The 26,614-nt window shown below is 40.6% G+C and overlaps 1 protein-coding gene across 4 annotated transcripts in view; it reads right to left on the minus strand.

The window, feature by feature from the left end:
* LOC126198661 (A-kinase anchor protein 17A-like) overlaps positions 1–26,614 on the minus strand; it is a 133,588-nt gene that overhangs the window by 16,994 nt on the left and 89,980 nt on the right. For 3 of the 4 annotated variants that reach the window (XM_049935138.1, XM_049935136.1, XM_049935140.1), the window contains exon 4: positions 15,670–15,780. In XM_049935138.1, coding sequence (XP_049791095.1) covers positions 15,670–15,780 — 111 coding nt within the window. Of the gene's footprint in view, positions 1–10,805; positions 10,931–15,669; positions 15,781–26,614 lie in introns of all 4 variants that reach the window. The other variant, XM_049935139.1, reaches the window with a different exon arrangement.

Raw genomic sequence — 26,614 nt, forward strand, 5'->3', positions numbered from 1 at the left:
AAATAATTTTTAATTTATTTGTCATCATTTTTAAACAGCACACATGTATGACTATGAAAACTTTCCCAGATGATGATACCACAAAGGGAAGTATTTGTACTGACTAAATGTTTTTACTACATTTATATTTGCTGAAGATCACTCTCTATCCGTGATGTGATATCAGGTACAATTCTGCACTGTATAAGACAAAAGAAGATCATCACAAAATATCTGAGTGTTCACAAAAGAAGGTGAAGTTTAAGCTGAACCAATCTTGACATTTTCCATTTAGTGCAAGTACAAAAGATACTGTTTGTCCTGAATTTAAAACACTGACGATGCGGGCATGTAAAAAATGTTTGCTGTCTTCTTGACATTCATTCACTAACTTGTTGCGTGTACAGTAACATGTTTTGATTCTAACTAGATGACTCGACTCTGGAAGGGAGGTTAATGTACTCTCAACATTGAGGTCATCAGAGAGAGTGCTGGCTCAACTGATTGCTGTGACCATGTCAAAGAACCATTTTGGAAAATGCCTAAAATGGTTTAGAGAACCCATAGAAAACCTAAATATGCATGGATGAACAGAGGTTTGAACTCTGCTGCTCCTATGTGTAAGTTCAGCATCAACTGCTTGCTACGTCATCTAACTTGACTAGATGCTACTACTTCCTACAGTGACAAAAGAATGGGATGCATAAGACAATGCAATATTATTGTTTTACAATTTGGAAGTGCATAATAAGGCACAGTGACAAAGTCTACGGCACCCTCCATAATTCTATTTGCTGATCATACAATGAAGATTTTCACAAGATGTTGTCTTAGTTGCTGGTGAATCTTCCAGGTTGTATGGTTGTAATCCATGAAACTTAATCATTCATGAGATTTAGCCAGAGCTGTGTTGAACATCTTTGGTGATGCAAGACCTGGAACTTCTCTGAAGATGCCCAACACAGCCAGAAAGAAATGTTATGGACAATGAAGTTTCATAGACCATAACCATATAATCCAAAAGTACATTTTCTGAGTATGAATACTAAGGAAGACATTCACAGGATGAAAAATTGTGAATTGTGTGAATTGCGATTTATTAGTCTCATAACATACACTTAACAAATCACGTGATTATGGTACAGGAGACACGTCAAAAATTGTTGTTGTTGTTGTTGTAGTCTTCAGTCCTGAGACTGGTTTGATGCAGCTCTCCATGCTACTCTATCCTGTGCAAGCTTCTTCATCTCCCAGTACCTACTGCAAACTACATCCTTCTGAATCTGCTTAGTGTATTCATCTCCTGGTCTCCCTCTACAATTTTTACCCACCACACTGTTCTCCAATGCTAAATTTGTGATCCCTTGATGCCTCAAGACATGTCCTACCAACCGGCCCCAACTTCTTATCAAGTTGTGCCACAAACTCCTCTTCTCCCCAATTCTATTCAATACCTCCTCAATAGTTATGTGATCTACCCATCTAATCTTCAGCATTCTTCTGTAGCACCACATTTCGAAAGCTCCTATTCTCTTCTTGTCCAAACTATTTAGCGTCCATGTTTCACTTCCATACATGGCTACACTCCATACAAATACTTTCAGAAACAACTTCCTGACACTTACATCTATACTCAACGTTAACAAATTCCTCTTCTTCAGAAACGCTTTCCTTGCCATTGTCAGTCTGCATTTTATATCCTCTCTACTTTGACCATCATCAGATATTTTGCTCCCCAAATAGCAAAACTCCTTTACTACTTTAAGTGTCTCATTTCCTAACCTAATTCCCTCAGCATCACCCGACTTAATTCGGCTACATTTTGCTTTTGTTGATGTTCATCTTATATCCTCCTTTCAAGACACTGTCCATTCCGTTCAACTGCTCTTCCAGGTCCTTTGCTGTCTCTGACACAATTAAAATGTCATCGGCGAACCTCAAAGTTTTTATTTCTTCTCCGTGGATTTTAATACCTACTCAGAATATTTCTTTTGTTTCCTTTACTGCTTGCTCAATATACTGATTGAATAACATCGGGGAGAGGCTACAACCCTGTCTCACTCCCTTCCCAAACACTGCTTCCCTTTCATGCCCCTCCACTCTTATAACTGCTATCTGGTTTCTGTACAAATTGTAAATAGCCTTTCGCTCCCTGAATTTTATGCCTGCCACCCTTAGCATTTGAAATAGAGTATTCCAGTCAACTATGCCAAAACCTTTCTCTAAGTCTACAAATGCTAGAAACATAGATTTGCCTTTCCTTAATCTATTTTCTAAGATAAGTCGTAGGGTCAGTATTGCCTCACGTGTTCCAACATTTCTACGGAATCCATACTGATCTTCCCCGAGGTCAGCTTCTACCAGTTTTTCCATTTGTCTGTAAAGAATTCGTGTTAGTATTTTGCAGCTGTGACTTATTAAACTGACAGTTCGGTAATTTTCACATCTGTCAGCACCTGCTTTCTTTGGGATTGGAATTATTATATTCTTCTTGAAGTCTGAGGGCATTTCGCCTGTCTCACTCGTCTTGCTCACCAGATGGTAGAGTTTTGTCAGGACTGGCTCTCCCAAGGCCATCAGTAGTTCTAATGGAATGTTGTCTACTCCCGGGGCCTTATTTCGACTCAGGTCTTTCAGTGCTCTGTCAAACTCTTCACAGAGTATCGTATCTCCCATTTCATCTTCATCTACATCCTCTTCCATTTCTATAATATTGTCCTCAAGTACATAGCCTTTGTATAGTCCCTCTATATACTCCTTCCACCTTTCTGCTTTCCCTTCTTTGCTTAGAACTGGATTTCCATCTGAGCTCTTGATATTCATACAAGTGGCTCTCTTTTCTCCAAAGGTCTCTTTAGTTTTCCTGTAGGCTGTATCTATCTTGCCCCTAGTGAGATAAGCCTCTACATCCTTACATTTGTCCTCTTGCCATCCCTGCTTAGCCATTTTGCACTTCCTGTCGATCTCATTTTTGAGACGTTTGTATTTCTTTTTGCCTGTTTCATTTACTGCATTTTTATATTTTCTCCTTTCATCAATTAAATTCAATTTCTTCCGTTACCCAAAGATTTCTACTAGCCCTCGTCTTTTTACCTACTTGATCCTCTGCTGCCTTCACTACTTCATCCCTCAGAGCTACCCATTCTTCTTCTACTGTATTTCTTTCTCCCATTCCTGTCAATTGTTCCCTTATGCTCTCCTTGAAACTCTGTACACCCTCTGGTTTAGTCAGTTTATCCAGGTCCTATCTCCTTAAATTCCCCCTTTTTGCAGTTTCTTCAGTTTTAATCTACAGTTCATAACCAATAGATTGTGGTCATGAGTCCACATCTGCCCCTGGAAATGTCTTACAATTTAAAACCTGGTTCCTAAATCTCTGTCTTACCATTATATAATCTATCTCATACCTACTATTATCTCCAGGAGTCTTCCATGTATACAACCTTCTTTCATGATTCTTGAACCAAGTGTTAGCTATTATTAAGTTATGCTCTGTGCAAAATTCTACCAGGCGGCTTTCAGTTTCATTTCTTACCCCCAATCCATATTGACCTACTATGTTTCCTTCTCTCCCTTTTCCTACTCTTGAATTCCAGTCACCCATGACTATTAAATTTTCGTCTCCCTTCACTACCTGAATAATTTCTGTTATGTCATCATACATTTCATCAATTTCTTCATCATCTGCAGAGCTAATTGGCATATAAACTTGTACTAATGTAGTAGGTGTGGGCTTTGTGTCTATCTTGGCCACAATAATGCGTTCACTATGCTGTTTGTAGTAGCTTACCCGCACTCCTACTTTTAAAATTTTCTAACCTACCTGCTCGATTAAGGGATCTGATCCGTAGAATGCCAGTTTTCTTTCTCCTGATAACGACGTCCTCTTGAGTAGCCCTCCGCCCGGAGATCCGAATGGGGGACTATTTTACCTCCGGAATATTTTACCCAAGAGGACGCCATTATCATTTAGCCATACAGTAAAGCTGCATGCCCTCGAGAAAAATTATGGCTGTAGTTTCCCCTTGCTTTCAGCCGTTCGCAATACCAGCACAGCAAGGCTGTTTTGGTTAGTGTTACTAGGCCAGATCAGTCAATCATCCAGACTGTTGCCCCTGCAACTACTGAAAAGGCTGCTGCCACTCTTCAGGAACCATACGTTTGTCTGGCCTCTCAACAGATACACCTCCGTTGTGGTTGCACCTATGATACGGCCATCTGTATCACTGAGGCAAGCAAGCCTAATATTAATTTTTAAAACTATATATAGTCTATGTAGCAGTATCTATATTTTCTTATTTTCCATCATAGGTAAATATCTTTCTTGATAATGGACAATTTTTTTTCCACAATATAATGCTAATTTGTGGTTGGATTCTGCTCAAATTATCAGTTCATCTTCCATGAACTCTTCTAATGAGTAATAACATTTGTGTATAAGAATTTCATGTAACTTTTTTTTTAGTATCCCTAGTTACATGTTTAGAATGTTTTTACCTCTAAGTTTGTTGTAGACTTTCATGCTCATATATTGTGGGGTCTGAGCATATAATTTCAATCTATGGGCAGGAAGCATAAAATTATCTTTATTCCTTGTACAGTGTGGATGATGTATAGGGAGGGGACAGTCAAAACTTTTAGTTTCTGTAATAATGGACGACATGATTCCTTTGCAGTGCAGTGCACATATTTCTGGTAATTTTCTTCTGGAGCTTCAGTACACGAGATATATTATTGGAGCTCCCCCTGAAAATAATGCCATATCTTATCACTGATTCAAAGTAACTTAGATATGCTACTTTGCAAGTGGGCATGTTAGTAGCACTTGATAATATGTGCATGGCATATGCAAAGCTACCCAGTTTGCTGCACAGGTACTCAATATGTGTGTTCCAGTTTAATTTCATATCGGGGTGTAGACCTAGAAATTTGGCAGAATGCACTTCTGTTAATTCTTCACTTTTATGATTTATACTAATTTCCTGGTCTTTTGACTGTTTGGTTCTGAATTGAATCAAGTTTGTTTTTGATATGTTAAGCTTCAGACCATTTAACTGGAACCATGACTCTAGCCTGTCTAATGTACCAGGGACTCTATCAGGAATTATTTCTGTTTCTTCACTTTCTATCAAGACAGACATGTCATCAGCAAACAGAATGGATGGTGAATTTATGTTTAATGGTAAGTCCTTGACATACAATAGAAAGAGAATTGGACCAAGGATTGAACCTTGTGGGACACCCTGTGTTATTGTTTTCCAGTCTGAATGGTAACTTACACCATTTGAAGAGATGATTGTTCTTTGTTTTGTATTAGATAAGTAAGAAGTAAGCCACTGAAGCACTGCAACCTTAATCCCATATTTTTCTAGTTTGTGGATTAGCAAGGAAGCATTTACGGAATTAAAAGCCTTTGTCAGGTCGCAGAAAATTCCGATTACTTTACTGTTTTTGTCTAGAGCTGTGCTAATTTTTTCTATGAAATTATTTATGGCATCTGTTGTACTTTTCCCTTGCTGGAAGCCAAACTGATTGCACAAAATAATCCCCTGTGATACAATAAAGTTTTGGATTTGGATAGTAGCTACTTTCTCGAAAATTTTTGACAGCTCTGGAAGGAGGGAGATATGATGATAACTCCCCATGTCTTCTCTTCACCCTTTCTTAAAAAGTGGTTTCATGTCCACATATCTTAATGATTCCGGAAAACAACCTTCTTCAAATTATTTGTTGATTAATTCAGCTAGTGGAGGACTTACTATTTTGTACACTGATTTAATTACTTTCACAGGTATCCCATCCCAACACACCAAATTTCTATTTTTTAGTGATAATATACTGTCTCCTATTTCTTTCATTGTAATATTTCTAAATTTCATGGAAGATATATTATTTTGATCAAGCCCATATGGACATACATTTTTATTGTAATTTGTAACATTGCCGTTTGATTTTGTCACATTGATAAAGAATTCAATGAAGGGTTCCGATATTTGAGCAGGATTTACAATGGTGGTGTTTTCATGCTTTATTTTACAAATTTCATGGCTGCTGACTTTAACGCCCAATTCTGATTTAACAACAGACCACACTGCTTTTGATTTATTCTTATGATTTGAGATTAGTTCGCTGAAGCAACTGGCACTCAGAACAGCACGTGAACTACTGAAGAAAATAGAAGAACATCACACAACACAATTCAGGCTAAGAATCAAGAGACAAAAATGTTAACGAGCATACACTTTACACATATCAAAATACAGTGTATGAACCAAGAGATTTTTGAAAGCTGTACCAAAGATAAACATGATTCTGCAGTTTTTCCCTATGAATGTTATGAAAGAGATATTCTTGAGCAAAGGATCAGATCTTCATGTCAGACATGCGCAATACGTCAACAGCAGAATGATTTATTATCAGGCACACTGATGGATCAACATCAGGACCCAAGAGCAGCTACTTATCCTTGCTTTTCCAATCTCATACTCAGCTCTAGGTTCCTGCTGTTCCTTTAGCAGATTGAGACTAGGATCCAAGATTTAACTGAGGTAGTATTCTGAGTCACTTTTAATAAGATTTTCTATGAATTTACTTCCAAAGAATTCTGTAGGGATGGAATCCTAGAAGATGAAAGTCTATGTCAGTATCCCCATCTGGTTGAAATCCACAAGTCCCATTTCGAAGCAAAGCTCTACAATTCAATTCATGCATATGGTCCTATATCTGCATGCTAACAGTCACCATCATTCAGCACAGAGAAGTGGTTTCCTCAAGACTTTGGTTCGTGTCTAGTCAGTTGCAGAAAATTTAGCAGCCGATTTACAACTGGAAATAATATTCAATAGGAATGGTTACACCAAACAGCAAATGTGTAACTCTCTCTGACTTGCACCAGTGGAGGACACAACACAGGTGAAGGAGGAGAAGCCATGAGCTATTGCCTTCTTGCCGTACACTGGTGTTCTGTCAAACAGAATAGGTCATATCATGGAAAAACCTGAGGTGTGATGCATATTCTGTCTGCCCGTCAAGATTATATCACTACTGGACAGTGCAATTCCATAGTATGTGAGTTAACCAGATCCCTCATCAAATGGTTCAAATGGCTCTGAGCACTATGGGACTTAACATCTGAGGTCATCAGTCCCCTAGACTTAGAACTAATTAAACCTAACTAACGTAAGGACAGCACACATATCCATGCCTGAGGCAGGATTCGAACCTGCGACCGTAACAGCAGCGCGGTTCCGGATTGAAGCGCCTAGAACCGCTCGGCCATAACGGCTGGTGATCCCTCATCAATGTTGTTTACTGAACATAAGCGAAAGTGTAAGAACCTTGAAAGAACACTGCACTGAACACTAATTGCACACAAGCTTAGGACAACTGGGTAAGGCAGTGGCTCTGGTGCACTATTTGGAAATGGGACACATCACAAATTTCAACCAAACAAAGGTACTGACATAGGCCTACAACTTATGGGATTCCATCATAACAAAATCCATTGAAATTAAAAAAACAGAAAATCTTATTAAGTGTGACTCAGTGTGCCACCTCGGTAAAACCTAGGAGATTGTGCTAGACGTACTTAAGAAACAGCACAAACCTAGACCAGAGTATGTGAATGGAAAAGGGACAAATGAGATAGAGTAATGCTGGGGATCCCAGAGGTAACAACTGTACACCAAATGCATCATTTGGATGAGGCAGAGTACCCAAGTGACTTACCCATGCATAGCATCTGCAGGTATAAATAATAGCTGCTCCATTGTACAGACATCCATGTATCAGGGTGTCTGAAGATGGAAAAGTTGTTCAGTTGTTAAAATATTGTGCATCTTTAATATGACACTCTGACCATTGGCCTGTGAAGTTTTCCTTCAGAGATGTACATATTACATGAAACATAAATATACAATTCAAAAACAGAAGGCATCTGGGTAAACAAAACATCTATGCTATTGTATACTCGAACTATAGTAAGTCTACAAAACATAAAAAAAGTTAAGAATCTCCTTAAGTTTGTGAACCAAAAGTTCATTTGACAGCATATGAAAGAAAAATTTAAGAGAGCTAAAAGATAATAAGGAAGAAGAGGGAATAGAAACCAGAAGGGAATGTGTGCCATTGTACTTTATTTCTAGACTAGTGAATGTTGAATAAGAGAGAGCTGCTATGTTTGGAGAGCAGTGACGGCACCACAGTGAATGAAATTGTTTGTGTGTTGCATGACTGAGATGTCATCAGAACCTTATAGTGGCCTTTGTCTCTTACAATTAAGTGTACAATGGGCAAGATAGTACACACCTGACACATTATTACAAAGTGATGTAGGGCATACCACAGTGTCAAGGGTATAAGGAAAGGATGGATGGCATCAGACACACAAACTTTATCAACATTATAAAGTTTTATGATGGTTGTATTGGAACATTATTCATGCTAAACAATAGTATGATATGTTACTTAATAGAATTATAAATCTCAATGCCATAAGAATGCGCATTAATTGATTTTTTAAATATTTTTTCCACTGTATGCATTTTGATTTTTTTTAATTTTTGGTGAGAAGCATCAGACATGAAATTGTAATAAGTAAAAAAGTCACTTTTGTTTAAAAAAAAGAGCTTTTAATTGGTCTGTAAACAGTTATAAACTTGAATATCAAGTAAATCTAAAAACAAAGATGATGTGACTTACCAAATGAAAGTGCTGGCAGGCCGACAGACACACAAACAAACACAAACATACACACAAAATTCAAGCTTTCGCAACAAACTGTTGCCTCATCAGGAAAGAGGGAAGGAGAGGGAAAGACGAAGGGTGTGAGTTTTAAGGCAGAGGGTAAGGAGTCATTCCAATCCCGGGAGCGGAAAGACTTACCTTAAGGGGAAAAAAGGACAGGTATACATTCGCACACACACACACACACACACACACACACACACACACACATATCCATCCACACATATACAGAATATCAAGTAAGTACAAGTTATACTATTGACTAAGTTTCCACATTAGAAGAAAGTTAACTCGAATAAGCTGTAAGAATGTCATTACCTATGATCATCAGCGAGCAAGGATGGTGATATCTATGAGTTGACCAAAACATTCAAAACTCTGTCTGTGCTTCTTGTGTTGCGCTTGTCAATAAACTGTGTTTCTATATCACCGTTCCTGTCTCATTGCTGGTATATTCCTAAGAACTCCATCAAACTGATGACTGCAGGTACAACCACAACACACAATATGTAAATTTTCATCATTAAATGGCCTATAATGCACTAACATTGCAACCATCTTTTGTTGGATTGTCAGCATCCCCAGAATCATGTACTGCCACAGGTGGATTAACCTTGTGTTAAGTGCACTGACAGTGTAATTACTGTGCTCAAAACCACTCAGTGATAAAATGTGGGTGTACCACGATGGTAAATGACACAACAACAGCCAAATCAACAACCACCTTTAGTGTACTTGACTGTAAAAAAAAGCCTATTTACAAATCTCTATGCACACCACCAATATCATGAAAATGCCAATTATCACACCCTTCGGCCTGTACAAATACATTTTCATGCCTTACAGATTGAAAAACACTGCACAAACTTGGCAACTATTTACTGGCAAGATCACCTTCCCCGTTGATCATTGCTATGCAGACCTTGACAAGACTCTCTATTTTTTTCCACCACACCTGAAGAACATGAGGTACACATCGAACAGGTTCTCAGAACCTTAAAAGACCATGGTTTGTTGATCTATCATGACAAGTCTCAACTACTTCACACCGGAGTCACTTTCCTTGGACACTTAGTTGGTGCCACAGGCATCAAACCAACACAAGCCCCATACGACAGCTCCCACTACCATTAACTTGCTGCAAACTCTGACATTTTCTTGAAATTTTAAATGTCTACTGACACCACGTGCTGCGAGCAGCTACATTACAAGCGCCACTCAGGGAAGCATTATCAGGTCACAACAAAAATGGAAAAAAGAAGGTCAATGGACCAGAGATGGGTTAAACACTTTTGATCGCACAAAAGAATGTACACTAATGCAATTACACTAACATGGATGGTCAATTGACTGTTATCAATGCTGCACTTACACTGCACAGACAACATCATCATTGTTGATTAGCTATCAGGGCTTAACACCATTTCCCTCCACTTCAACTACAAACAGCTAGCTGCTTCCCAACTAACTGACACGAGCATTGCTGAACTACTAGCAGCCACAACGCCAGCCTCAAAACTGAAAGACATGTGATGCCAGGCAGTGGAACACTGATCCTGTGGGATCTCTCTCTCAAGACAATTCAGCTGCTTGTGGCACTAACAAACACAATGTAAAACCTTTAATCAACTGCACAATCTTTCACATTCCAGCATTCGTCCTACAGTCCGTCTAATCACTGATTGTTTTTTGTGGTCCAACATTAAGAGAAACTGCCACATCTGGGCACAGTCAAGAAAACACACCCAACTGCATCTTGGCCAATCTGAGATACCCAGAGCTCGTTTCTGCCACCTCCACATTGATCTCGTGGGTCCCCCTCCCGAGTGGGAAGGTTATAAGTTCCTCCTCTCCATTACATACAGGGCTTCATGGTGGGTTGAAGCAACACCCATTAAAGACATTATACCTGAAATGACAGCTCACACTTTTGTTGGCACTTGGATATCATACTTTAGCACAGCAAAAACCAACACCAATGATTGCCAATTTGAATCGGCACACTTCATGACCCTTTGCAGTCTTTGTCGTATTAAACGTACCCACACCGACACCTACCTCCTGAAGACACCAAAACCTACCTCCTGAAGAGCAATGGCCTCATCGAGAGGTGGCACAGGACCCTTAAGGTTGCTATCATGTGCCACAGCAGATCTTGGATGGAGCCTCTGCCCTGAGTCCTCCTTGGAGTGCCTACAAAGACAACCTGCAAGTATAGTTAACCAAAATCTTACATGGTGAATTTCCGGTCCTTCCAGCAGACTTCGTACTACCAGCACAAAACAACAAATATCCAACCCCACTAGCACTCGTGCTACATGTTAAAGAGCACATCTGATACTCCCATGTACTGCCACCCAACCTTCACATTGCACCGCAAGTATTTGTACACAAAGCCCTTTCAGACTGCAAATATATTATATTGCGTGATGATACAGTGTGGCCTGCACTCCAACCACCTTATTCAGACCCATAAAAAATAATCAACTTTTGACATTGACATTAATGATAAAGACATTACTGTCACTGTCAATCAGCTGAAACCGGTGTGGGTACTTTAAGAGGACAACACCCCAGACGATTCCAATAGCACCCGGTACCACCTACATCTAACTACCACACAGACAGCCACATCCAAAGCAACACAATGTCCTGCCATCCAGTAAGTGCCCTTATCAATGACCCATCTTCGAACGACACTGCACATATCCGACAAGTGGAACACACTTATTCTCTTCCAGATGTCATTGATTTTGCTGCCATATCTTCTGAAGTGTCGATGGATATCTAGATACAGGCACAACTGATGATGCCCTCAACATCTGCAACCAACCATCTGTCTGCCATAAGCACCGCACATGACTCCACAACAACTATCACCAAGAAATGGTCTGACTTGTGCCTTGCGCCTGCACCGGTCACAGAATGGTCAGTCACGCATACCTGCACCACCAAACCCCATACTGCAGCCACCTCCACATGAACTGTGTTCATGTCATTGCCCCCACCCCCCACCCCACCCAGCACTGAATGTCCTCCTTTTGGTGCTCCACATTACGAGCATGGGGGTGGGGGTGGGGGAGACTATGTGGGGATATCAACACCTGCAACTGCAGCTAGCGAGTGAGGACTGCAATATCTGTGATGTGATCAAAGACTGCAGTGTGTTCTAAGCTTTGTCTGTGAATCGAGGTGCTTCCCATATTGTGCTTATCAATAATTTTTTTTTTTATCATTGTTCCCACTTGGTTACTGGTATATTCCTATCACTTTGTAGTAAATTCCACCAAAAAGCTAAAAGGAAGTCATTGTGTTAAAATTTTGAATAAAATGGGCTTAAACTGAATATTAATCTTACCTTTAGCAAAATATCTATCACACATGAAATAAAGACTGTTCAATCCCAAATGGGCAAAGTTTTCATGTGCCCAACCTTCACAAACATGTCATTGAACCCACCTTTTCTGCAGGATTCATTGCAGATCATGCACCTTGTCAGTTGTTCCTCTTCCTGCCTTTCTTCAAGAAATTTTATTTTTCTTTTAATTTTTTCTTTTTAGAGTTTTTCTGTCAGTTTTGTCTCTGGATTGTACTTTAGTTTTCTATGGTTAAATTCCTCTTTCTCCTTTTCTAAATGATCTTCTCATCTTAGTTTTAATTCCCAAAAACCTTTTCTCCTTCTTTTCTGGTTTTTCCTGCTCAAGCTGGACTTTCAGTGGCATTGAAGAGAGTATTGCAATTGGTCCTCTACGATTTTATCTGGCTATAAATTCTGTGCTGGTACAGCTATGAAGAGGTGAACTTGTCACTACAATCTGTTTTGCTGCAGCTGCCCCTTACAAGTCAGTCACAGAGCAGTTTGTTTCTTCAACACTGGAGTATCTACACTTAATCTCTGACCAGAAACAGCAATTGCATGCAGACTTGCATCCCAAGGGTGGCCTAGCCTCAGGAGACATCTGCTTCCTGCACACGTGTCTGCAAGCCAGCTACAAACACAAAAGTTTGGGGGTAGCAAGCTAGCATAATAATAACAACAACACAGTTTGTTATCGCATTGAACTTGAGACGCTGTCACTGCAGGTACTATTCTCGCCGTCTGGCAGTGTTCCAGTCAGCGACAGGAGGTGCAGCCAGTGCAGGAGTATTTCCCTCCACAAGTCACGTGAAGAAAAATAGTTTGCACTGTATACCTCAGCCTTAGAAATACTTAGGCCAGCACAAAGACTCTGAGGGGCCAGTCACTGTCAGGAGTTATGTCGGGCAATAGTGCCAACTGCTCTGCAGTTCCTCATTCAAAATGACTCCTGCCCAGAGTCAACTGCTGCCAATCTGACAAACTCTTCTCTCAGCAGACAATGACTCACAGTCCTAGGCCTTGCACTACACCTCACTGCTAGGGCTCCATCACACACCTCAATGCAATAACCAGCATGGTGATCTCCTCTAGTAATTCCCTGGGTAGTTACACACTAAGTCGCCTGTAGCTACATAGATAGTACACTTGCTTGATTTCTTCCTGTAGCTGTATCCTGAATAAATATGTTACTATTTCCAGTCTACTTTATTGTTGTTTTACCTGTATGTACCAAACCTTGGTACACAACAAGTACCACCTCCTAATACTTCTACCATTTGTTTATTTGCTCCTGGTTCTGAAGACACATCCAATGGTAATGAAGTAGAGGGACCAGGGTACATTACCATAGGTGGCTGATGAAGGGTCAGCCCATCTCGATAATATGTAGGCCTAGCCATACTTGTCCAAATCACTGGAAACATTTTTGTCTAGTGGAATAACTTTTCTCCACATGAAACTTAACTGTGCCAATTCCATTCAACATACTTTGAAACAGGTGATATCTGCAAATCCAGTTATTTAACTTAGGGAAAATTTCATGTTTGTTTATGCATTTCTGAAGTGCTTCATAACTGTCTCATCAAAAGTGGCTGCAACTTGTATCAAGATGAAAGGTGGGGCAGGGGAGCATACTTAGTATGATTATGTGATTGCTTCTGGCATAAGTTATCACTCCAGGATCTTTGTTCTTTCATGAGAGACCACCCACATTAATTAGGGAAGTATCTTTCTCAGTTGGGTTCCCCATCGTTTCACCCACTTCAGAAAACCTTCAGCAGTTATCCAACCATGTAAATGAGGATCAAACTCTTTCCTATTGGTGCATCCTTTTTCATATTATCATTTCTTAGTCTGGTGTAGGTAAACACAAAAAGTGGTGTTATAAACAATTACTCAGAAGCGCTGATAGAGATCAAAAGGATGATGCTGCAAGGTCTCTTGGTCAAAGTTAGCTTCTCTACTCGCTTTCTCTCTTTCACAGTCATGGATTTAACTTATGCAAAAATCTTCGCAGGACTCAGTCTGAACTTATCCACCAACTCACCTAGTTTGTCAAAGAAGCTGTTAACTTGTTCCTTCCCAAAACCTGCTGCTCACTGCAAACTTGTGGATTCAGCTGTCCTTGGCCATAAATATTTAGATCATTTCATAGAATAGTAGTGAAACTCTTTACCCAATTTCATTTTTGCCTTATTGAAATGATGCTTTTTTAAGTTGCTCTGAATATTTGTACAGTAGGTTTAAGGCTTTATCTTCAGTTAAAGTCATAAGCTGGCTATTTACATTTTTAACATGATCACATGATATCATTTCCTGTTCATCACAGTTCTCAGAAAAAAATATATTTCTAAGACAAGTTGATAATCACCTCTGTTTTCTCGTAAAGCTTTTAAGTCTGTCATGTAATGCCCTTTTTGGAACTGAATATTTCTCAATCACTTCCCTGACTGTCATTTCAAGAAGTCCAACTATTTCTATGGCCTCTTTCATTTAATTTTTGTTCCATTCAAGTTATGATTTCTCATTTCTTGCTCATTAAAAGAAAAAATATAAAAATGTAAGTTCTTTTCCTACCCTTTTTTGCCAGTACAGCCCAAAACTGCTTTGTATGACACAACCTGAACAACCTGCTGTGATAGTTCAACATTTCCACTGTTATTACTTGGTTAGACAATGTGACAGCCTACAATATAGAAATTAATCAATTTTCTCTAAAGACACAATAAAAATGTAATATTACTTACTTGCAAACAAAATATCATGTTCCAAAGTTAAATAAACAATTAACTTGTTTCCTCTCCAATATGCATTGTTGTTTAATTCAAAATTGAGAGAGTGGTTGAGTCTGCCTGTAGTTCACATTGGAGTGGCTAGACAGATGCTGCCACTAATGCAGTTTAGAAGCAGCTTTCATCAGATATGATCTGCTCTCATATACTACCCTACCATGCCCCAATGAAATTTCCTGAATTTAGTAAAAACTGTCAAACCACAATCATCTTCATGACTTCTCTGGTAATAACACTGCCCACAAGAGGCAAAAGTCTCTGTTCATGTCCCAGAGTGACATACAACTTTGATTTCTCGTGAAATGGTAAGCAGGGGCACTTCAGAGAAATATGGAAAGTATGGGAGTGATAAAAGCAAAACAGAGGCCTTGAAGGCTGTAACTAAAGCATGGACAGTTTATATGGTAAGATGAGTCGGTACACATGAAAAGCAAGGGCCCATCAGTTAGAGTGTCCCAGTTCCGCATGCAGCTCTGAACTTTCAGGATCTTTCTCATTAACCCAAAATTGATACCATAGGGCAGGAAAGGGGAAAGTGGAAAAGCAAGGGACAAATAGTCATATGTAACAATAGTTCAAAGCTGTCAATGGATGAGGAATAATAAGAGACTCTTAATACATGCATTATATTGTCTCATATTTAGACCCATCTATTTTTATGGATTTGTCTTCTCTCATTCTTCCATATGAAAGGTAACTTGGTTCTGAATGTTATGTCCAGTCTTACATTCAACAAGAGGCCACAAGTTTTGAATAATCATCAACCAAACATGAAAATAATGCTCATAGTATTACCATGTGTTTCTTCTTTATTTTATCCTTTTTCTTTTTTCGTCCTTTTTCTTCTTTTATATTCTTTAGTTGCAATAGTTTTTGTTGTTGCTCTTCTTCGTGCTTTCTTCTCACCTTTTAAAAACAGGTAAATGCATATTAATTAGCCTAAAAGTGTAATTAGAGCAGTTCAGATAAATAATGATAAGTTTGCAGCTGTTCTTTTTTATTTTAAAGTTAAACCTTAATTCTGAGTAGACAATTGGTATTTTAAACTGTAAAAAAATGTTGGTTGCCACATGTTTTGGCAACAATAAAAAGTTTCAAAATATTTTTTGTTAATTATATTCTATACGAGAATTGCAGAAATGATATAGTACACAACGGATTCAGAAAATTTTCAAATGAAAATGTTTCAAAATTGTAGTAAAATTACACACTAAACTAAGCTTGTTAGTCTTGCAAGTCTTGCAGAAGAACTTCCGTGCAGTTTGGAAGGTAAGAGATGAGGTTCTGGTGGAAGTAAAACTGTGAGGAAGGTTTGTGCATAAGGTAGAGTAGTTCAGTTGTAGAGCACTTGCCCGTGAAAGTCAAAGGTCCCAGCTTTGTTTACTACCTTTCAAGATCTTGCACTTTCCCTGGTAGACATGCACATATACTCACATACACAACCACACTGGCATTTGGTTGTATGTGGGGTTATGCGCATGAGTGTGTGTACGTCTACTACAGGAAGAGCCAGAGCTTGAAAGCTTGGAAAATACTGTTTCTGTTGTGTGTTTCTAAGTGCCACACAACAGTCAGCTACAGGTGAGTGGTTGCCCTTTCCTTTCCTTTCCTTTCCTTTCCTTTCCTTTACTTTACTTTACTTTACTTTACTTTACTTTACTTTAGAAAATATTTATAATTGATGTTTTGTTATGCAGAGATAGATGCAACGAAAGCCAATTATACATGACCATCCCAGAAACACACAAAATAAAATGGCAAAGAACTGTGAACAACTGTTAGTGTAAAACATCAATACACTGTAACTGCAAAATAAAACAATGGAAATTCCAGGTTGAAATATCAACAATATTATGTAAAGGATACTCACCATAAAGATGATACACTGAGTTGCAGACAGGCACAACAAAAAGACTGTTACACATTGAGCTTTCAGCTAAAGCCTTTTTCACAAAGAAAAAGAAAAACACTTATACACATGTACAAACACAATTGCTCTTCATACACAAATGACTGCTACTTCCAGCCAGACTGCAACTGTGTCACACCAAGCAGAACCAGCAGTGCAGAGGGGGAATGGAAGGGGGAGTGTGGAGGGAGAGGAGGAGTCAGCACTGCCTGGTGGAGTGTGCAGGACTAGGTGGCAAGACAAGGCTACCAGTTTCAGCGATGGAAGGCTGTGGGGAAGGACAGAGGGGAATGGAGAGCAGGAAAGGAGAAGAGCACAGAAGGGGAAAAGAATGGTGTGTGTATTGGCAGAGAGTGACACACAATGAGGGTGAGGGAACATGAAATGAGAGGAGCTGATAGGACGCAGGGGCTGGAAACTGTTAGGTGGAGGGTGTGGGGACAGTAGGTAACCACAGGTTGAGACTAGGTTGCTTTTGGGAGCACAGAATGTGTTGTAAAGATAACTCCCATCTGCACAGCTCACAAAATCTGGTGGGAGAGGGGAGGATCCACATGGCCCAGGCTGTGAAGCAGCCATTGAAATTAAGCACGTTAAGTTCAGCTACATATGAGGTCTGTTCAAAAAATTTCAGAACATTCGTAATTTTGTGCCAATGGTGTGTTGGAGCTAAAATAAGTTGGCATCCCTGCACAGACCTGTGTTTAATGTGTAACTACCGGAAGTTTCACTCTTGTATGTTTGTTAGTTATTGTTCAGTTCTGTATTGAGTAGAACATTATGACACACAGTTTACGAATTTCGGGATGGTAGGGTTACAGGAGCAATGTGTCTTCATTAAATTTTGCATGAAACACAAGAAAACCTTTACAGAGATGCACCAAATGACACAAGGGGCCCATGATGATGAGTGCTTAAGCTGTACAAGTTACAAATGGTTCACATGGTTTAAACACAGCTAGACAGAAGTTAAAGATGACCATCATTCAGGACACACATTGACATCAATTGACAAGCTCACAACAAGACCGACAACAAAATTGTGCATGCCAATCAAAGACTGACTGTCCAAGAGGTTGCAGAAGAATTTAACATTTCAGTTGGATCACGTCATGAAATCCTGACGTAGCATCTAGGAATGCATTGTGTTGCCACCAAGTTCATCCCACTGCTCATGGATCAAGACCACAGAAACCTTTGTCTCATGATCTGTGATGAGAATTTGGATCATACAAATGAGAACGAGATGTTCCTTAAGAGAATCATAACTGGTGATGAGATGTGGGTCTACAATTATGATGTTGAGACCAATGTTTAGTCTTCACAATGGATTAGGAAAGGTTCTCCAAGACCAGAACGATCTCATCAGGTAAAATGTCAAAGTCATGCTGATAGTTTTCTCTGACTTTGAAGGATCAGTTCATCATGAATTTGTGCCACACAGATAAGGTGTTGATCAATGGTATTAACAGAACACCTACAAGAAAGGAAATGGCCTGAAATGTGGCGAGACAATGCATCACGTTAACGCACCTGCACATTCATTGGTGCATGACTACTGCATAAAAAACGAAATCACTGTGCTACCTCATCCTCTGTACTCTCCAGACCTGACCCCTGTGGACATTTTCTTATTACCACAGTTCAAAACCCTATTGAAAGACAAAGTTCTGCAATGATAGATGAGATAAAAGAAAATTCGCAAACAGCACTTCACGCATTCTAGCAAGAAGCATAATAAGACTGATTCTGGAAGTGGATAAGGCATTGGGAGCAGTGTGCCAATTGTGGAGGAGAGTATTTCAAAGGACAAAGTTCTGGAATTTTTTGAACAGACCTCTTATTGCGCCACAGGTTGGTCCATTTTGCTCTTGGCCACAGCCAGCAGTTGCAGTTGAAATTATCGTGTGTCAGAAGATCAGTGTCTGCTTGTTATATTTACTGCTGCAAGATGCGACAGACTCAACGCTCTCACAGATCTTAATAGAACAACTAACCCCACCATTTCTCCTAATGGGAGACTTCACTATCCATCATGTATTAAGGAGCTCAACCTCTAGTGCCCTCGGGGTTGGTTTTCGGAGAACCTCATAGTGCTTCATGAGCTATGCATCCTCAACACTGGCACTCCCACACATTTCTATGTTGCTACTGGATCATCCTCAGCCATCAGCCTCTCTTTCTGTTATACAGCCCTCATGGACTCTGTTCAGTTGGAAGTCGCTGATGGCATCCATTCCAGTGACCAGTTGCCACTCTGGATTCACCTACTGGATGGAGCTCTCCCTAAAAGGACGAAGCCACAATGGATCATCAGTAGAGTTAACTGGATGCTTTTCAGTCAGCTGGTTGTGTTTTAATGCCAAGATAGCATCCAGGACTGGGTGAAATATATTGTACAAGAGTGATCCACCATGCTGCTACTTCTACACCCCTAAGTCCTTCGGTCATCTTCCAAGGCGACCTGTATCTTGGTGGACTGATGAGTGCCATTCAGTAATCCGGGTTAGGCATGCAGCTCTGCAAAGAATTAAGTGCTGCCCAACAGTGAAAACCTAGCAGCCTTTTTATTGGCAAGGGCCGAGGTTTGATTCATCGTCAAGGAGTGCAAGAAAAGGTCACGCAAAATGTCCTTGGACTGTATCAGCCATTCCACTTGTTCTACAACAGCATAGAAAGTCACCAGGAGCATTTCTGGTAAGAGTACTAGGTTACCTATAGTGGCATTGTTGGAACAGAAGTGTCTCCTAACAACCCGGTGCCCGGTCACAATCAAATCTGGAACAGCATGCTGCAGCAGCTGCAGGCAGTGTCAAAGGAAATCCTCTTATGATGTTTTAATTCAATATGGCTGACAGGCCAGTTTTACGACTCATGGTGAGAAGCAACTGACAGACCTTTCCTCAAACCAGGAAAGGACTGAACATGTTCCAGTACTTGTTGGAGCCTTGCCAAACAAGCGGTGTAGGAAAGACCCTAGAGCACATGGTCAACCTTTGTCTGGTCTGGATATTAAGACACCAGGCAGCTCCTTAGCTGCTCTCATTGTGGATTCAGGAAATGTCAATCAACTGTCGACAAACTGATTCTGTCAGAGGTGGAAATTCGTGATGCTTTCCTATGTAACAAGTGTTGTCTACGGGGATTTTTTGAATTCAGTATGGCGCATGACACCACTTGGAGGCAGAGTACTTTCAGTCAGCCAAACCAATGGGGCTTTCGTGGCCACCACCCCATCTTCCTTTGGTCCTTCCTCTTAAGACACCTTTATAAATACAGAGTTGGTGTCATCAAATAGTGTTTGCAGGAGAACAGTGTTTCCCAGAGCAGTGTTTTAAGTGTCACTCTCCTTGTCACAGCCATTAGCAATATAACTTCCACAATAAGGAGTCCTGTCCCATGCTCCTTATTTGTGAACAGTTTTGCGGTCTGCTGCTCTTCCTCCAACACCGCAGCAGCAACTTGACAGTTGTGACTTACAGTGATGAGTTTGGAAGTGGGATCACAAAGATTGGTTTTACATTTTCTGCATGCTAGCACCCAGAAGGCACTGAACACCTTGAAGTGTCTTTGCCACAGGTCACGAAAATCAGACTGTGCAAGTCTACACTAGTTTTACACAGCCTTTGTGCAATCGCAGCTGGACTGTGGGTGCACAGTGCATGAATCAGTGACACTTTCTTACCTGAAGATCATTTATGCTTTTTTCTGTGCTACGGCTGGTGAACCATCACTTACCATCTGGCAAAAACTCCTCATGGTGTGTCAGACGTATATGTTTCTTGCTACTCCCACTTCTGCAGCATACCATACTGTTGTTTTTACAGCTATGGAATACCTCTTTACCAATTTTTCATGGGCAACGAGGCCCTTTGGGATCTGCACAAAGTGTGTGCTGGAGTGCCTTGATGTGGGGCTTGTACAGGCAGAAATGCGGGATTTAACTGACTGCCACACTAGTTACTGCAGAGGCCCATAGTAATTTTAGATTTAGTGCAGTACAGGAGAGATTGTGCTCCTGTTATGTTTTTAATGTGATATTTTTCAACATTTTAAATGAGCACCACAACTATGTGTAGTTGTATTCACAGATCGGTCTAAGTAGAGACATTCCATTGACTTCTTTGTTGTTTTCCCTGATTGTGGCATCAGGATTCAGTTGCCTACAGGCTTCAATGTCTTCAATGTTGAATCATCTGTGATCTTGAAGACACTGGAGCAGATGATAAGTGCCGTACCTGCTAAATTCCTCCTCTGTTCCGACTCCCTGAATACTCTCCTCGAATACTCCATAGACCAAATGTTTTTTCCATACTCTTCAGTGTCTGCAACGCGTGTATCTGACCTATACAACAGTCCAGGCTATCCAGGATGCCATTCTCCACTTATAAAGACTGGGGAAGGAAGTGTTTTTCTGCTTGGTGCCATGGCACATGGGTATTGCATTGAACAAAACAGCAGATGTAGCAGCCAAGGAGGCAGGTCACAATCCTCAGATAGTTCAGCGTGGCATCCCCCTCACCTTGTCACCTCAATGTCGAGTTAAAGAGTCGTACAGTGATGGGAAGAAGAGCGCCTGGCAGTGACACACAATAAGCTACAGACAATAAAGCCCACAACGTGGTTGTGTAGTACCTCCATTGAGCCATGCAGGCAGGATAATGTCCTCCTTATTCATCTTTTGCACAGGCCACAGCTCTATGATGCATAGCTTTTTGCTCCAGCAAGAGTATCCTCCAATGTGTGGTGTCTGTAGTGTACACATCACTGTGTGTCATATTTTAATTGACTACATTTTATTTTCAGACCAGAGGGCAGTAGCAGATTGCCAGACAGATCGGTCCTCTATTTTAAGTAACATTCAAACAAATATGGTTACTGTTCTAAGGTTTTGTGATATGTCCAACTTGTTTACGAGGAGACATTCTTCATTTGTTAACGGGGTGACAAGCTCACCCTTGTTTCTTGTAAGTGGCCAGTGAGTCACTTTTTCCTGTGCTGTAAAACTTATCAATCCTTTGAATGGTAAAGGTTTTATGCACCAGCAGTTCTAAGCAATGAAACACAGCAAAAAGCAACACTTTTTGGAAATATCTTTGATGTGTGGCAACATGTTCACTGCATATACTTGTATTTCAAAATTATAAATACAAATTTCACGAAATACATAATGGTGGCTTCCAAAGCATTGAAATCGAGATTGCGATGCACTTTTGTCAGCCAATCATAGCTCATGTCACACATTCTCACCAGCGAATGACAGCAGAAGTTCAGAGGATAGGACACAAGATGTAGTCAGCCAATAGCATCATTACTGTTAAGTAGCATGAACACACAAATAGGAAAAGTCAATGATTTAAACTAATATACACACAGTATAGCTACAAGAAAAGCTAAGCTTTCAAGTATAATATTGGTCTCTTTTAGCATGTGTTAGCTTTAAGACACATCGAACACAAATGGGCCAGTAAAATATTAAATAATAGCATAAATGGATGGTCTTCTTGGCATGAAATTTTTTTATGTAGTTGGTACCCAAAGTGCTAAGTTTTGAATGAATCAAATGCTTCGTGATTTAAGAAATTCATTGTACATTTTCCTGTGACCTGTTAGAAATGTAAACAGTTGGGACATCACACTCATCAAAAGCAGTTTGTTGTTACAAAGTATTGCACAGTCTTTGTCCTGACGCCTTTGACACATTTTGCTGTTGGTAAATGCTTGTTTGTGCTCTGTATTTTGTTGTTCTACGTGGCACATTTTCTTTGCAACTAAGTTTTATTTTGGTGTTACTCCCTCATTTATATTTATTGCTGCAGTATTGTTTTGCAGTTGTGGGCTAAAGTAAAATTCTTTGTCAGAGTATTAGTTCTTACCAGTCACAATTACAAAAATTTAACTCAAAAACAATGAAAAATTTCCCAAAATTCCAAATAATTCCTGCATTTTCCCAGATTTTCCATTTGTCCTGGGGCATATACACCCTGTGATAGCTCCTCTGTTGTTTTACTTATATTTTAATACCAGGCTAGCACCTTTCACCACTTATTTGTATGGGTCAACGCAAGAGAGGTGGGAGTGAGTGTGTGTCATTTTGTAGTTTAAACCTTGCTGCTCAGTGCTCATAAACGCCTCCAAACAAATACAAAGTCACAAACACAATTTGGTGGTGGACTTTCAGACAGGTGAACAAATGGTTGGTACTCATACCCATATAAATAGCTGTGCAATGATTGCAGCAGAGCTAGTATATGACATGGCTGCTTTCACAAGCGGTCCAGCCTCTGATGGTGCAGGATAAGCCTGTGACAGGACTGGAAGTATGAGGTCAGATCTTGTACTGGGTCTTCAATAATGATGTGAGCCCTGTGGCAAAGGGTTGGGATTCAGAGTGGCGTAAAGATGGGCTATTTTGTTGTGAAGATTGGATGGGCAACAGAACACCACTTTAGGAGGTATGGGATGGATCTTGAGTAGGACAACTCTTATTTCAGGGCATGATGATACATAATCAAAGCCATAATGAAGGACGTATTTCAGCTGTTCCAGTCCATGCTGGTATTGTGTGACAAAGGAGGTACACCTTTGTAGCTGGTTCTTGGTGTTGTTGGCAGGATTGGACGAGTCTACGGGAATGGCATGGGAAATCTTTTTGTGGACTAGGTCTGTCTGTGAAGGCTATTATGAGACCTACAGCATATTGGACAAGGGAGTTCTTGTCACCATAGAAAAGCCGTTAGGTGTGAGAAGGATGGCAGTTATCGAAATGCAGACACTGTTGGAGGTTGATGAATGTGATATGGACAGGAATGTAGGTGGAGCCATTAGAGAATAGAAAGTCAGTGTTCAGAAGGTGGCGTGCTGGACTGATGAGGACCAGGTGAAGCAGCAGGAGAGAATGTGTTGATGTTGTGAAAGAATGAGGAAAGGGTGTCTTGGCCCTGAAACCAGGTCATGAAGAAACCATCAATGAATCTGAACCAGGGCAGGGGTTTGGACTTTTGGAAGGCTAGGAAGGTTTTCCAAAGATGGTCCATAAAAAGTTTGGCATAAGAGGGAGACATGAGGGTGCTCATGGCTGTGCAGCGAATTTCTTTCTATACCTTCCCTTCAAAGGAAAAGCAGCTGTGTGTTAGGATAAAGTTAGTAAGATGTATGAAGAATGAAGCAGTGAGTTTGGAGGCTGCAAGAGCTAACATTCCATAGTGGCAAGACCATGCACATGAGGGTGGTTGTCATACAGGGAAGTGGCATCAACAGTGATGAGTGCAGATTCAGGAGGTACAGTGATGGGGATGGTAGAGAGTCAGTGAAGGAATTGATTGGTATCTTTGATTTGGGAAGCTAGACGTCATGCAATTGACTGGTGTTGGTGAATGAGAGCTGAAATTCTTTCAGTGGAGGCACAATAACCAGCTACAATGGGGTGTCCAGGATTTATGGGTTTGTGGAGTTTGGGGGACAGGTAGAAGGTTGGTGCGCAGGGTGTCATAGAGGTGAGGGGAGAAATGGATTCAAGGGAGAGATTCTGGGAAGGCTTTAAGCAGTGGCTGGAGTTTAATTTGGACTTCCAGGGTGGGAGTACTTTGGCAGAGTTTACAGATGGAGGCATCATACAATTGGTAGAGGCCTTCCGTCAGGTAGTCACTGTGATTCATAATCGCAATGGTGGAACCAACCACCGACAGTATCTGCATTTCGGCAGCTTCCATCTCTTCCACACCAAAAAAATCCCTCCCATACAGTCTGGCCACCTGTAAATGGTGTATCTGCAGGGACTAGAACTCAAATGCCCAACAAGCTGAGGATCTCACAAAGGCCTTCATGGACGGGCACTATCTCCAAGATCTAGTCCACAAACAGATTTCCTGTGCCATATCCCCACATACTCCCAATCCTCCCACCACCCCCAAGAACCAGCTACAAAGAAGCATCCTCTTAAACACCCAGTACTAACCCGGACTGAAACAACTGAACCACATCCTTTTCCAGGACTATGATTATCTATCATGCCCTGAAATAAGGAACATCCTACACAAGATCCTTCCCACCCCTCCTAAAGTGGTGTCCCAGCCTCCACAAAAACCCAGTCCATCCCTTTATAGCAACGAAAATAATCAATATTTAACAATATGATGTAACTGGATAAATAAGAAATCTACTCACCAAGCACAGTAGAACACATGCATAAAAGAAGGTTATACTTATTCAAGTTTTCCGAGCCAGTGGCTACTTATTCCTGCAGAAGGGTTGAAGGGGAATGAAGAGGGGTGGAGGGAAAGGATTGGGGAGATTCAGGAAAAGGGATGGTCTTCAGAAAAGTCACCCAGAACTGCAGGTTAAAGTACTTGCCACACAGCATGAGAAGGGAGGACTGTATCCATCATATCCCTGTGGGAGGTCCAGTGCAAGGCCCATCCAATACACCCACCCAACACATTACTCGAGTCTTACCACAGGCTTATCCTACATCATGACAGGCAGGGCCACTTGTGAAAGTAGCCATGTCATGTACCAGCACCGCTGTAATCGTTGCACAGCTTTTTATATTGGTATGAGTACCAACCAGCTGCCCACCTGGATGAATGGGCCATGAACGGCCACTGTCACACTGGCCAAGAGCAAAGTGTAGCACCCTGTAGCACAACATGCAGCTGAACATAACATGCTTGATTTCAATGGCTGCTTCACCGCCTGGGCCAACTGCATCCTCCCATTCACCACCAGCATTTCTGAACAGAATAGATGGGAGTTATCCTTACAACACATTCTTCATTCCCAAAATCATCATGCCCTCAATCTGTGGTAACCTACTGTCCCCACACCCTCCACCTAGTAGTTTCCACCCCTTCTGTCTTATAACCTCCTCCCATTTCACATGCTCTCACCCTCATTGTAGGTCACTCTCTGCTAACTCACCCAGCAGTCTCTTCCCTTTCTCTGCTCCTTTCATTTTCCAGTCCCCGTTTCCCCATCCCCGTATCTCCCCCCACAGTCTCTCAATGCTGTGCCTGGCACATTTACGATGAGAATCAATCTATCCTTTTCATAATATTGTTGATAAACTGCAGATGCCACACACTTTACTTGAATCAACTGACACTCGTGACCAACATTATATTTGTAACAGAATGTCCCAAAATGTTTCAATATATCTTTTGTTTTTCAATTCTATCTGTCCGTTCAAAATGTAATTTGGTCCATTAGTACAACGTGAAAATATTCTACGAGATCTCTGCCTTATGTAAAATAATAATACTATTTTCAACTTTATCCATTGCATGCTTTCTTTACTCAAGTGAACAGAAAATGTTGACAGTTTGCTGTCGTAGGTATTACAATGTTCTTTGTACCGTGTACATACTTTTCTACTGCTTTGTTCAATTTCACACACTCTAAGGAACAAGAAAACAGCATGAGGAAATTATTCGAATGGGACAGAAATCAGCAGATGTTATGTACATGTACAGACATATAAATAATTACAATTTTGGCAAAATGTATGATCTATTCAAGGGAAAGAGCTTCACAAATTGAGCAAGTCAATTATATTTGGTTCAACTCTGGCCCTTATTCAAGCAGTTATTAGGTTTGACACTGATTGACAGAGTAGTTGGATGTCATCCTGAAGGATACCATGCCAAATTCTGTCCAACTGGCATGTTAGATCATCAAAATTGAGCTGGTTGGAGAACCTGCCCATAAACCTCCAAACATTCTCAACTGGGGAGAGATCGAGTGGCCTAGTTAGCCAAGGTATGGTTTGGAAAGCACAAAGAATAGAAATAGAAACTCTCACTGTGTTGGGTGGACATTATCCTGCTGAAATAT

This window comes from Schistocerca nitens, chromosome 8 (assembly GCF_023898315.1).
Source record: "Schistocerca nitens isolate TAMUIC-IGC-003100 chromosome 8, iqSchNite1.1, whole genome shotgun sequence".
Lineage (NCBI taxonomy): Eukaryota > Metazoa > Arthropoda > Insecta > Orthoptera > Acrididae > Schistocerca > Schistocerca nitens.